We start from the raw sequence: 14,755 nt of genomic DNA on the forward strand, positions 1-14,755 counted from the left end.
TCTTTCATCAGATCGGTCTTTTAGTTACATTGGTTAGAGTGTGTACTTCTACATGATATCGAAGCCAAAAGGTCTTGAGTTTAAGACCTGGCTGGCGCAATTAAATTATAGCCTAATTTCGATCCACGTTTAGGCCTGAGGAAGCCACACGTGAGGAAGAGTGTTGACGTATAATGTGTTGCCTAGTCTTTTTCATTAGATCGGTCGGTCCTTTGGTTGCATTGGTTAGAACATTGTATAGTTTATTTCTGCGTGTTGGCTATTTCTATTAAAACATAATTCTGGCTTGTCTTTTCTCTTTGCCGGAAATGAATCTGCCTGTCACCGCGACGTGTTGGCTACCTCGACCACCGCTCCTGCGCCCTCGATTACTTTGATATATGGAGCAAGGCTATCACCTTATGCTTAATATTTTTCCAAAACATATGTGAGGGTACGGCGACTATGGGGAGCCGTTATTGGGCCAGCCCAGTAACCACACGGGCGTGTCAGACTGACATCACCCATACTTTTTTACATTTTTACTATTGTTTATATTTTGAAATATTGTAAATATATATAATGCAAAAAAACACGTTCACATATGTTTTGGAAAAATATTAATCATGTATTAGAAAATGTTAAACAAATATAGCAAAACATTAATCGTGTGTACGGATAAATGTTGGTGACATTAAAAAATGGACGTGATATTTAAAAGATGTTTTTACAATACAAATAAATATTTAAAGAATTAAATAATTGTTTGTAGAAATGTACATTACATTTTTTAAAATATTCAAGAGTTTCAAAAACGTGTTTGTGGAATTTTCAGAAAAAAGTATACAATGTTAAAAAAAATGTTTCGTGATGTAATAAAAAAATTGTGCTATTAAAAAAATGCACATGAAATTTTAAGTAAAAAATCAAGCGATTCAAAACAATGTTCATGAAATTTTTCAGTGTTGACTATAAAATGTAAAAAGATGTTCCTGTCATTAAAATAATGCTTATTCACATTATAAAAAAGTATGTGATATTTTATAAAAATGTTCAAGTGTGTCTAAAATAGGCCGTGCAAATTTTAAAAATGTTCATACAATGTAAAACATGTTCATGTAGTTTAACAAATGTTTATTGCCATTAAGAAAATATGCAGCATGTATTTGGAAAATATTACTGTGTATTCAGAAAAAGTGTTCAAAACATGTATTTTTTAAAATGAAAATCATGTGTTTGAAAAAATTTCGAAGTGTGTCAAAAAATAGGGTTATAATGATACCCAACCACAACCCTCTGTCTTCCTTTAATTATATCTCACCTCATCTAAAATTTCTAGTTGGCATGAACAATACTTACAAGTCATCTTTTGGCCGGTTCATGAATCATTGGGCCTTATATATTTCGTGAGCATTTAACTCCAAAACAACTATAGACAGATCATATGAACTACTTTGTGCATCTGATGGAAAAAAAATGATAAACGCCATGATAACGTTGGTGGATTATTATAATCATATAAGTTTAGAACATACTTTACCATTGGCGGTATTACCTCGTAATATTTCTAAATAATCAAATGCAAGATGCAGAGCTCAAGCTCAAATGCATAGCAGTTCACAATCTTTTTTTTAAGTTCCTTCTAGCTCCTTCATCTTCATCCTCCACAATCATGTTTGCATTATCATCCAAGCTGTCATCATCTCCCACAAAGTCTCTGGATCTCCAGGTCCTCGAAAAATCGCAAAACGGGCTTGGAGCACTCCAGATGCCCTCTTCACATCCTTGCTAGCTCCTTCTTGTCTTTGGGCAAACTGAGCTTTTTTCTGACCAACTGGCTCAGAGATGGTCTTGACGAAGGTCACCAATGGAGGATGGATACCATTAACTAGATAGTAGCCCATGATGTAGTCATGACATTGATGGTATAGTTGACACGGAGGAGTTTGTCCTTTAGTCAACCTAGCAAACAAAGGAGACTGCTGCAACACGTTGATGTCATTGTGAGACCTAGGCATGCCAAATAAAGCGTGTCAAATTCATAGGTCTTATGATGCAACAGCTTCAAGAATGATTGTGGGCTTCTTAACATGTCCCTAATTTTTGCCCTTGGAGAGCACATGGGCAGTTTTTCCGTCTCCATTGCATGCAATCGAGGGATCCGAGCATACCTAGCCACCCTCTTACTTCTGAGAGTGACATTAGCCTTTCGGTGTCTACGTCAGTTGGTCCTCTTAAGTATTACAGTCCAAACACCTTGACCACCCTTTTAGCAAACCTCACCATGGCAACTCTACATATGCTTACAAACATTTAGAGGTACTTGTCCCATGAATCTGTGTTGGTTCCATAGGCGAGTATCCTCAATGTAGCGTGCACTTCTGCTAATCAGGGTATCCATTTTTTTCCAATGACGCCATTTTTCAAGATGAAGTAGTCATCATAAGCTCGGACACCATTGTTGAGGCGACGAAAACATCTCTGCGCATCCGAAAGCGCCGGTGAAAATTGTTCGTGAATAGGGCATCTAGGGCAAAGTAAAACTTTCATCATCGTCAAATGCCCTCGTGTCCTCTTCCGATTCAACACTCGATGTTCCTTGATTGATCCCTTAAAATTCAAGACATGATCCTCCGCATGATCTGCTTCTACTAGGACCTCCTGCATCATCGCCGTTTCATCCACATCTGATGAGGACGACTCCATGCAGTTGATGTAGAAGTACATGTCGTCAGAATCCATCGTGTTTGCCTCGAAGTATCAAAGTACATAGAAAATGTCAACGCTATGACATTTGGACAAACACTTTGTGGGTGTGGTGTCCGCCGTGGATAGCAATTGCAGGGGCAGCCGGTACCAGGGCAGCGGATGGGCAAGGGGAGTGGGCGATGGTGTAGTCAAAGCGCGCCTGGTTCCCGGTTGCAACGGCGAAGATCTGGGCGGATTGATACAGCGGCCGCGGCAGCCTATCCAGGAGCGGATACAAAAAGCTTTGGGAGCGAAGTGAGAAAGATACACATGCTTTAGGCGTAGTTGCGGGTGTGTCGAGGGTGTCGAAGGCCTAATGGCGAAGGACCGGACTCCCGCGAGCCTCCCCAACTTTACATTCAATTGCTTAAATTCTCATCTGCAAATATACATGGCACTGGCGAACCAACCTATGGTTGGATGGTTAGAGGGACAATTGTATCCCCGGCCCACCAAGATTCAAGTCCTGGTGCTCACATTATTCGTGGATTTATTTCAGGATATTCGATGATGTGCTTTCGGTGGGAGGAGACGTTTTCATCGACGACGAGGCGTCTACGGTAACTATGTAAATTTCAAGATGTCATGTCGTCTCAGTCTCTCGGAGGTGCTCGTAGGGATAAGGTGTGCGTGTGTATGTTCATAGGGGTGAGTGTATGCGCGCATGTATGAGCTCTTGCGTCTGTACTGAAGTAGAAAAAAAACATATGTGGCACTGCATTGGATGGTTAAAATAGTCTGGACACGTTGGTCGAGACATTTGACGTTCCCGAGCCTTTTCTCTTTCATAACCCATCCATGAGCCTTTGTATATTGATATTGAGATAAACAGAAATCAATCTTTATATATTGTCCCCCAGGCCTAGTGGCTACCCAGAAAAAAGAAGCAACCCAGTGGCAGTGTGCTACCCAGCAGTAGCACTGCCCCCGTCCACAAGTTAACCCGTTTCCTCGGGAGCGCAGCTCACCACAGAAATGGAAAGCGGATACTTCGCTTCAACTTGGCCGCTTTTGTCGACTCAGCGGCTACAATATCTCGCCGCCCGCCGCGTGCGCCACCACGCGTCCCTCCACCTGTCACCCCCTCCCCCGTCGACATCCGGCCTACATAGAGAGTGAGAGAGAGAGAGCGAGCGCAATACACATCTCGCAGTCGCAGTCCGCTCCCCACGCCCTGCCCCCTTCATTCCCCGACCAGCAACAAGCAAGCGAGCATCGTCTCTTCTCTCTCTCCCTCCGTCGCGACGATGAGCGGCGGCATGGACTCGTCGTCCTCGGGCTCCGGGAGCTCTGGTGGTGCGGGGGTGGCGCCGTTCGTGGCCAAGACGTACGGGATGGTGGACGACCGGGCCACCGACGCCGTGGTCGCGTGGGGGCCCGCCGGCAACAGCTTCGTCGTCGCCGACCCCTTCGCCTTCTCGCAGGCGCTCCTCCCGGCGCACTTCAAGCACGCCAACTTCTCCAGCTTCGTCCGGCAGCTCAACACCTACGGCTTCCGCAAGGTGGACCCGGACCGGTGGGAGTTCGCGCACGCCTCCTTCCTCCGCGGCCAGACGCACCTCCTCCCCCGCATCGTCCGCCGCCAGAGCAGCGCCAAGCGCGGCGGCAAGGAGGGCGGCGAGGAGGAGGATGAGGAGAGCAGCAGCACGGTGTTGGCCATGGAGGTGGTCCGGCTGAGGCAGGAGCAGAGGGCCACGGAGGAGCGCGTGGCGGAGATGTGGCGCCGGGTGCAGGAGACGGAGCGCCGGCCCAAGCAGATGCTCGCCTTCCTCCTCAAGGTGGTGGGCGACCCCGACGTGCTGCGCCGCCTCGCGGGCAGCTCGGGGGGCGGCCAGGACGAGGGCGCGGAGGAGGTCAAGAGGCCGCGGCTGCTGCTCGACGCGGACGGCGCGGGGGTCGACGCAGGGGGGCTGTTGTACCACCACCACCACAGCGGCAACCTGAACCTGGAGGAGGCCCTGGTGCCGGAGCCCAGCGTGGACATGTACTACGCCGGAGGGGACGGGTTCGGCGGCCCGCCGTACGGTTTTCACATGGACAGCGGCTACTGACCGGCTGCTGGTTGGGCGGCCGATCAACCCCCTCCCCACTGTCCCCGACTGCTCTGCTCTGTACTGTATGTATGTAGAGAAAGGAGGCTAGATAGGGGTTAGGCTCTGACTTGTGGCTGTAGAGGAGATCGAATCTCAATCTGCGAGACATATTTTTGTTTACTGTGTGTATTTTAGCTCAGCAACTTTGATCAGGTGAGATGTGTAAAACCTGTGTTTGTGTTGCGAGGCCAGGAATGCGCAATGCTGGAGGCACATGCGGCATCACGTCTCATGGATCTGCTCTGCTCAGGTCTCTTACTCCCTCCGTTCCTTTATGTAAAGTATATTATTTTTGGCATGGTGATCAACACACATAATTACAGATTAGTTAGGACTTGGCAAATTAATTGATTAGTGGTAAGTAAATTAGTTAGTCCAAAAAAGTAAAAGATACATGCAATCAATAGAGATATTTTACTTCTTTTGCTGCGAGTCTGGAGGGTTAACAACGAATTAAAAGAAATGCACCTTATATTTTAAAATTTTATCAAAAATCAAATACACCATATATAAAAGGAGCGGAGGGAGTATGACATAATGGGCAAGGCCATAGTCTTGTGTTGCCAGGGCCGTTTGGGCGAGAAGATTGATGGACACAATTATGTTATGGCCTAACAGTAGTGACAAATCTTTTACAAAAATCAATTGTTCTTCATCTGAAGCTCAGTGCAGCTATCGCTTGTGATTCTTAGGTAGAAAAGGAAGTAAACCTCTCCACAAAATCACAAGCAACACACGCTACTACGGCAAGGTTGGGCATGCGCATAGCAATTTCCTGAAAATTAACTGCCACTGATTGGACCTGGACGGCACACATTTCTGACAAGACCTATCCATCAAACATTGCAACTGTGCATATCAAACACTTTGGAATGGTAAACGATAATTGTCGTAAAACTCAGTTCCGCCGTCGGTTTGGACACAACCCACGGCCGAGACAAAACCAACCGGAGGAGCGCTAGAAATGAAAGATGGGCCAGAGTTCTCACAGGACCATGTCTCTGGCATATACAGTAATAAGATGCCAATCAACCCTGAACCAACAAGGAACCCTTCACAACAACGAATGGCGTGACAAGATTACGACGACTCTTTCTTCTCCTCCGGCTCCGCTTCCTTCTTCGCCTCGGGTTCCTTCTTCTCCTCTGCGGCCTCTTCGAAGGTCTCTCCTGGGACGAGCTCTGGGACATCGTCATCATCGTCCTGGGCAGCACCGATGCTGGCGCCGCCAGCCTCACCACCAGGCATCTGCTTCTGGAACTGCTCCGCAAGCCTTCGCAGGTTGTCCAAGTTATCCGGGCCTGGCAAAAAGGAATTTCCTGTTGAGACATGGTGTAAACGCACTTGCTTGGTTGAGATGTTTTACTGTCTTTCGATTCAAGTATGGTGGTATTAACACAGTGAGCAAGACATTTCACCAGAACATAGGCAATTATTGGACTAGACTAATGTGAGAATGTGAAGGGGGACATACCCAGTTGGTTGATAATTGTCGGCAGTAAATCTTGCAGCTCTGTAAACAATAAAAGCCAAAAATGAAATTGCAGTTACATCAAGTCAAAAAATGTAGTGCTCAGTCACAAGGAACATATATGGTAATGAAGAATATATAGTATATAGTATGTAGCAAGGTGTACATCTTCAACCTCATGATATCATCATTAGTAAACTGTAACATTACTTTTGAAACATAATGAGACTACTAACTTTGATTTACAAAAGTCATGTACAGACAGTTAAAGTTGATAGCATATGCCATCTACATTATAATATTTATGTACCCATGAAACTTAAAGGTAGATGCACAAATAAAGATGAGATCACTGCCAAAGCAGCATATCTTAGAGATATTTATGTTGCTCCAGAGAAAGAAGGCTACTTAATGAAACAATTAAGCCATGAAGATTTTAAAGCAGGACTTACTTTTCGTCTGTGGTGTTCCACTGACTACCCATGTGTTTGCGGCAATTGATGCTTGCACTGCAGGAAATCAAGAAATACCAATGTTAGAATAGATGTGCAAGTGGATCCTTAATTCTGTAGACGAAATGGTACAAAATGTCATTTCACCTTTCGGGTTCTGAAATTGGATGACAACGTCATCCTTGAAAATGTTGACCTCTTCAATACCAGGAATGGTGTTCACTCCTACTCTCTTCAAGGTGCTTTGAAGCCTCTTGTCATCAGTGGTCGTGGTCTTGTGAACGGCCTTCTTCTTCCTGCCATCAGCGGAAAGCTTTTCAATAATAAGTATAGCAATAGGAGAAACGTTCATACTATTTTATACTCTATAAGCTGATATGCATCCACTAAATGGCATTCACTGACAGACCAATTCAGAAATGTAACACCAGTATGTTTGGATGATGATGTATGCTTTAGCTAGCATGCTTCAAATTTGGCATTTCTAAACAGGATATCAGCAATAATGGTTCACAGGGCACAAATTATTCATTCTGAGGAGACATTTTAGGGCTGAAACAATAGATTTACTACCGTGCTTCAAGCAGGAAACACTAGTGCTCACACCAAAACCAATATGGACGACAGTAATAACAAGTTTAACATCGGAGAAAGCACCTGCGCACGCTGCCCTTGCCCCCGGTGCGCACGGCACCGGCCATCTTCTTCAGCTTGTCGACATTCATCTGCACGACACACATGAGTTCTTGCGTTAATAACGGTACATGGGAGCAAAAAAAAGGGATCTCCCAGTACTCTTGGTCAAAGTTATAGTAAGTGTTGAGCCGTGGAAGCAGGGCCGGCGGCATGGGCAGCGTCCAGTCACTTACTACTCCGGCCGCGGAGCTGCAAGTTGCCAAATCTAGCAGCGGGCGATTCATCCTACCCTACCGACCCCGAATCCAGCTTGAACGACAGAGCAGCCAGATCGAATCTCGCGCCGACCAGTCCGCCGGGCAAAATCCGACCTAAGCCAAGCACACCCGCGACGGCAGCAACCGGAACCACGACGCCAACCGGCGAATCCGCAGGCACGACAGATCGACGGCACCGTACAGTCCATCTCCGTCCATCTGCCCGCCCGCAGGCCACGCGATTAAACTAAAAGCTGCGGCAGCAGAGCGTAGCGCCGCAAGGGGGGCAGGAGATTGGCGCTGGGGGCATACCTTGGGCAGGCGACGACGGCGGCGGCGGCGGCGGCAGCGAGGGGAATGGGGGGGATTAGTGGGAGAGAAGATAGGGGTCGGGAGGCCAACCACTGCGAAAGGGGACTTGCTTTCCTCTGCTCGGCTCGGTGTTAGGGTTTTATCACCCCAGGGGCCGATCCTGGCCGTCCGATCCCACGGGGGTGGTGAGCTCTGAGGTGAGGTGAGGTCAATGATAAGGTAGTATACGCGGTAGTACGTATATGATGGAATTTTAGTGGGAAAACAAGGTATGGTTAAATTAACAAACACACCTTGTGGAGCAGGAGAAATGACGATATTATTTGTGAGAAGCGTTCTGATATCGTGATAATGTTCTCCTCTATGTTCTTGAAGTTCTATCAGATGCAATCTTCTTTTACGGTGTGTTTGTTGGGATCCGATGAATTATGAGTTTATGATTTGAATATCTATGATTAGTAATTGGAGTCTTTTCTAAATATGATTGTTATAGCTTTATATTTCTCTTTGATCTATCCGTTTAGTTTCACAAACTAGATTGATTTATCTTCAGTTGGAGTAGCGCTATTACGACACGAATCACATAGGCTGATCGTAGTGATCACAAAAGGGGAAATGATAACCCACAAGTATAGGGGACCGCAACAGTTTTCGAGGGTAGGGTATTCAACTCAAATTTATCGATTCAACATAAGGAGAGTCAAAGAATATTTGCAAGTATTAGCAGTTGAGTTGTCAATTCAACCACACCTGGAGATTAATATCTGCGGCAAAGTGATCAGTAGCACAGTAATATGATAGATTTGATAGTAGTGACAGCAGCAACAGTAACGGTAACAATGATAGTAATAGCTTTGTAGCAGTGACAATAGTAACAACAGCAATAGTAACTTAGCAAGATCATTATGTAGGAAAATCGTAGGCATTGGGTCGACGATTTGTTGGATGATATTCACCATATAACAGTCATAACCTAGGGCGATACAGCACTAGCTCCAGTTCATAAATATAATGTAGGCATGTATTCCGTAAATAATCATATGTGCTTATAAAAATAACTTGCACGACATCTTTTGTCCTACCCTCCCGTGGCAGCGGGATCCTATTGGAAACTAAGGCATATTAAAGCCTCCTTTTAATAGAGAACTGGAACAAAGCATTAACACACGGTGAATACATGAACTCCTCAAACTACAGTCATCACCGGGAAGTGTCTCGACTATTGTCACTCCGGGGTTGCCGGATCATAACACGTGGTAGGTGACTATAACTTGCAAGATCGGATCTAGAACATAGATATAATGGTGATAACATAAACGGTTCAGATCTAAAATCATGGCACCCGGGTCCAAAGTGACAAGCATTAAGCATGGCAAAGTCATAGCAACATCAATCTCAGAATGTAGTGGATACTAGGGATCAAGCCCTAACAAAACTAGCTCGATTACATGATGAATCTCATCCAACTCCTCACCGACCAGCGAGCCTACGAAGGAATTACTCACTCCCGATGGAGAGCATCATGGAATTGGTGATGAAGGAGGGTTGGTGATGACGAAGATCGAAGTTCCCCCTCTCCGAAGCCCCAAACGGACTCCAGATCCTGCCTCCCGATTAAGAACAGGAGGTGACGGTGGCTCCATCTCATGAAACGCGATAATTCTTCCTACCTGATTTTTTTCTGGAAACATGTGATTTTGTAGCATCGATTTCAGGGTCTGCGGGGCCACCAGGTGGGGACAACCCACCTAGGCGCGCCTAGAGGGGGGCGCCCTGGTGGGTTGTGCACAGCCAGGTGCCCCCTACGGTGGTTCTTGGATCCAGAAATTATCTTTATTCATATAAAAATTTCTCGCAAAGTTTCGTTCCAATCTGAGAACTTTTATTTCTGCACAAAAACAACACCATGGTAGTTCTGCTGAAAACAGCGTCAGTCCGGATTGGTTTCATTCAAATCATGCAAATTAGAGTCCAAAACAAGAGGAAATGTGTTAGGAAAAGTAGATACGACGAAGACGTATCAACTCCCCCAAGCTTAAACCTTTGCTTGTCCTTCAGCAATTCAGTTGATAAACTGAAAGTGAAAAAGAAAAACTTTTACGAACTCTTTTGCTCTTGTTTGCATAAATAAGCTTAAATAGCATCCAGGTTTTCAACCAAGATTATAACTAACCATGTCAATAATAACTCTTAAAAATTATATTAACTCATATCAATGACATAATCAAGTAGCGAGCAATAATAAGATATCTCAAATAACAACACGTTGTCAAAACAACCATGATATAATATGACAATAGTGGTATCTCGCTAGCCCTTTCTGAGACCGCAAAACATAAATGCAGAGCACCTCCAAAGTTCAAGCAGCGACTAAACATTGTAATTCATGGTAGAAAAGATCTAGTCATGATGCACCCAACATTAGCAACACACAATGCATAAGCATGACAACATCGATATGAGGAGAATAAGGAGTGGAAAGACCCTAAGCTTGGGGATGCCTAAGGCACCCCAAGGTAATACTCAAGGAAGACTCAAGCACCTAAGCTTGGGGATGCCCCGGAAGGCATCCCCTCTTTCGCCTTCAAAACTATCGGTATACCTTACTAAGAGCTATATTTTTATTCGTCACATGATATGTGTTTTTCTTGGAGCGTATTTTCAATTTTACTTGTTGTTTGAATAAAATCATTGGATCTGAAATCTTGAATGAAAAAGAATCCTCCCATGGCTAGTTAATTATTTGACTACTCAATGTTCTTCACTTATATCTTTTTGGAGTAGTTTGTCATTTACTCACGTGATTCACATATATCCTATGAGTAAATGGTTGAATGAATTGAATATCATAAATCTGAATTTATATACGTTTCATATGCTTACAACATGGGGAGTAATGACTTCTCACATAATAAGTATAGGTGGTAAACTTATTGGAAGTTAGCAAACGCAGAATTGGTCACTTGAACAATTCATGAAAGAATATTGTCGGAAGAGAGATTTCACATATAAATATACTATCTTGGACATCTTTTGCAATTGTGAGCACTCATCAAAATATGACATGCTAAAAGGTTGACGTTGGACAAGGAAGACAACTTAATGGGTTATGTTTTCCTATATCCGAAACGTTATATTGTCTTGGACCATCCAACATGTTGAGTTTGTCTTTTCCTCTCATGCTAGCCAAACTCTTTGCACCAAGTAGAGATACTACTTGTGCTTCCAAACATTCCTTAAACCAGTTTTGTCATTAGAGTCCACCATACCTACCTATGGATTGAGTAAGATCCTTCAAGTAAGTTGTCATCGGTGCATGCAATAAAAATTGCTCTCTAAATATGTATGATCTATTAGTGCGAAGAAAATAAGCATTATACGAACTTGTGATAAGGAAGAAATAAAAGCGACAGACTGCATAATAAAGGTCTTTATCACAAGCGGCAATATAAACTGACGTTCTTTTGCACTAAGATTTTGTGCATCCAACCATAAAAGCGCATGACAACCTCTGTTTCCCTCTGCGAAGGGCCTATCTTTTACTTTTATCTTCTACCCTTATACAAGAGTCATGGTGCTCATCACCTTTCCCTTTCTACACTTTTTCCTTTGGCAAGCACTTTGTGTTGGAGCGATCCGGATACACTTGGATGTAGGTTTTCATAAATTATTATTGTTGACATTACCCTTGAGGTAAAAGGTTGGGAGGCGAAACTATAAGCCCCTATCTTTCTCTGTGTCCAATTAAAACTTTGAACCCATAAATATCACATGAGTGTTAGAAATTGTGAAAGATTAAATGATAGTTGAGTATGTGGAGTTTGCTTAATCAAAGCTCTTACATATACCCTTCCGAAAATAAGATGAATTGCAATTGTTTGATGACTAAGAGCATGATTTTTTAGTTTTCAAGAAAAATTTATGATTTATACTGTAACATGTGAATAGCTTGTTACTTGATCATGAGAAGTTTATGAGTTGAGCTACTGTTATGATATATAATGATGCTATAAAAAGTGATTGAAACTATCATTGATCAAACTTAAGCACTTGCTAGCATTCACACTTCATAAATTATTTCTTTTATCATTTAACTACTCGAGGACGAGCAAGAATTAAGCTTGGGGATGCTGATACGTCTCCAATGTATCTATAATTTATGAAGTATTCATGCCATGTTTACAATAGTTTTATATGATTTTGGTATGATTTTATTAGAACTAACCCGGACTGACGCTGTTTTTAGCAGAACTACCATGGTGTTGTTTTTGTGCAGAAATAAAAGTTCTCGGAATGCGATGAAAATCAACGGAGAATTTTTCCTGAAAATATAAAAAATACTGGAACAAAACTCTGTCGGAGGGGAGTCCCACGGGCCCCACGAGGGTGGGGGGCGCGCCCTTGTGCCTCGTGGACTACCCGTGGGGCCCCCTGACTTGTTCTCGATGCCAACCTCTCCTATAAATACCCAAACCTCCAGAAATTAACCTAGATCGGAAGTTCCACCGCCGCAAGCCTCTGTAGCCACGAGAAATCAATCTAGGCCCTCTCTGGCACCCTGCCGGAGGGGACCATCATCACCGGAGGCTATGGAGGAGGATCCTGGAGGGGCCATCGTCACCATGAAGGCCAAGGATGCCGGGGTACTGATCCACGGGCACCTATGGGACCGGCGGACTGGGTCCCTTTCGGTTCGGCGGGGGCGGAGATCGTGCAAAGAGCAAATCGAGGCGATGCATGCGAGCGATTTACCCAGGTTCGGGCCGCACGGATGCGTAAAACCCTACTCCTGCTTTGTGGTTTGTATTGATTTCTTGTTCGGGAGCGCGGGGTGCTACAGTACACTTCCGCAGCTACGAGATCGAGCGTGAGTGTGTCTGAACTAGCTAACAGCTACCCCCCTCTACATTGCACACGGGCCACCTTTTATATGCTCAAGGGGTCACCGATAGGTGGCAACGGAGGCAAAGGGTAAAAATGGAAAGGTGCTGCGGTAGGTACAGCTACCTGCTACAGCGTATCATACCTAACCCTGACGGCAGGGGACAAGGGCCTTAAATGCCCGTCTGCGTCGCCTAAACAGTGCAAAAAAGGACCGTCAGGGGCGCCACCGCTCGCCATGGTGGCAAACTTGTCAGCGCCGCTTGCCACTGCGCACCGCAAGCTGCACAGCCTTCCGCCACGTACGCCTGGAGGGGTCCCAGAGCGACACGTTGGTGGATGTGGTGGAGCGCGGGCACAGTGGTGTCTTGCCGCGGCAAGCGCCTTGCCGCGGTTGTTGTCTTGTCGCGCCCGGGAGCTTGTCGCTCTCCGGGCCTTGCCGGGACGCGCGACGTGTCGCGGCAAGTTCCTGGAGATGCCTTGGATGGCCTTCCCGGCAAGCTCCTCTTGCCGGGGTCTTGAGGTGCCTTGGTTGGCCTTCTCGGCAAGCTCCTCTTGCCGGGGTCTTGTCTCTTTGACTTGGACACTTTGTTCTTGAATGGCTCCAAAGGAACCATGGAGGACCTTGGCGGTCACCCGGCAAGCCTTGCCGCGGGATGCTGCGACTGCCCGTGCACAATTTCGGGATACTAGGGTACCCCTACTCTAGTACACCGACAGGAGCCCCCGGGCCTGGGCCATACACGGTGCCGAGCGCTGTTGGGCCAGGCCCAAAACAGGGCACGGGCACGCGCGGCCTAGGTTACGCCGTATCTCACTCCGTATCCACCGCGCCCTCCCCGAACGGCACGCGTTGAATGCGGCGTCGTGGGAGAGATCGTGGGTGGTTTCTTTATTCGGAAATGCGGAACGTCCGCCCCCTCCCTCTTTATAAGCAGGGGAAACAGGGGCAGTTCGCCCACTTGCCCGTTGCCGTTCCAATCTCAGAAATCTCCGCCGCTCCCTCGCCTTCCCAAAGCTGAGAGAGAGAGCAGCGCTCCGCCCCCACATCGCCACCAGCACCACCAACGCCGTCGACCTCCTCCACTGCTTCCGCCATGGCTCCAAAAGCCGACAAGGGGAAGGCCGTGAAGTCGACCGAGGTGCAGCGGCTCACGGCGCTGCGGAAGGAGCGGGTCGTCTTCCCCCCAAGCTTGGCGCGAAGGAGCTGAGGGAGAACTACTACCTTTTCTGGTCGGCGGAGACGCGCGCGCATCCGCGCACAAAGGTACTCCCCACCGCCGCTTGGAAGAAGGCTCCGAATGGATACCCCTTCTTTGCTCTGTTCTTCTACTGCGGGCTCTGCCCGCCTTTCTCTGAATTCTTCTGCGACATCATGAATACCTACGGATTCCACCTCCTTGACTTCACCCCCAATGCCGTTCTGACCATGGCAGTTTTCGCACATCTCTGCGAAAACTTTGTCGGAGTCCTTCCCAATGTAGCCCTCTTCCGCCACTTCTTCATACCCCGAGTAGAAAGAGGAGAATCTTTATCCGGCGGAATCGCCTGGATCTCAAGGGCCGGCAAGAAGGAAACGTATCTGGAGGGAGAATTCCGCGGCAAGTGGGAGGAGTGGAGGGCAGATTGGTGCTGGATTGACGAGGAGAGCCCGCAGCCATTCACCACCCGACGCCGAACCCCAGTAGCACGCGGCAGCGATTGGAGTGACGTGGCCCCGGAAGATGACAGGCTGAAGATTGCCGTCACCAGGATCCTGCGTCTCAGGCTTGCCGGGCTTACCGTAGGCGCTGTTGGCGCGGACTTTCTTCGCCGCCGCATCGCCCCCCTGCAGGAACGGGGGAGGCCCACCTGGGAGTTCAAGAATGCGGCAGACATCATGAGGCTGCGACCGGGCCTCAATTACAACTTCACAGTCCTGGAGCT

The 14,755-nt window shown here is 46.5% G+C and overlaps 2 protein-coding genes across 2 annotated transcripts; one reads left to right on the forward strand and one right to left on the reverse strand.

Annotated features, from left to right (window-relative positions):
- The first annotated feature begins 3,613 nt into the window (after window positions 1–3,613).
- Window positions 3,614–4,963, forward strand: LOC125511647 (heat stress transcription factor C-2a-like). The gene has a single exon (XM_048677074.1). The coding sequence runs from the start codon at window positions 3,975–3,977 to the stop codon at window positions 4,776–4,778; it is 804 nt and encodes a 267-aa protein (XP_048533031.1). The 5' UTR covers window positions 3,614–3,974; the 3' UTR covers window positions 4,779–4,963.
- Window positions 4,964–5,652: 689 nt separating this feature from the next.
- On the reverse strand, window positions 5,653–8,105 carry LOC125511648 (basic transcription factor 3-like). Its single transcript, XM_048677075.1, has 6 exons — window positions 7,949–8,105; window positions 7,401–7,468; window positions 6,891–7,039; window positions 6,744–6,800; window positions 6,295–6,333; window positions 5,653–6,121 (listed from the first exon to the last, which is right to left on the reverse strand). The coding sequence occupies exons 2-6, from the start codon at window positions 7,466–7,468 to the stop codon at window positions 5,901–5,903; spliced, it is 534 nt and encodes a 177-aa protein (XP_048533032.1). The 5' UTR covers window positions 7,949–8,105; the 3' UTR covers window positions 5,653–5,900.
- Between the last annotated feature and the right edge of the window lie 6,650 nt (window positions 8,106–14,755).

This window comes from Triticum urartu, chromosome 5, assembly GCF_003073215.2.
Source record: "Triticum urartu cultivar G1812 chromosome 5, Tu2.1, whole genome shotgun sequence".
Lineage (NCBI taxonomy): Eukaryota > Viridiplantae > Streptophyta > Magnoliopsida > Poales > Poaceae > Triticum > Triticum urartu.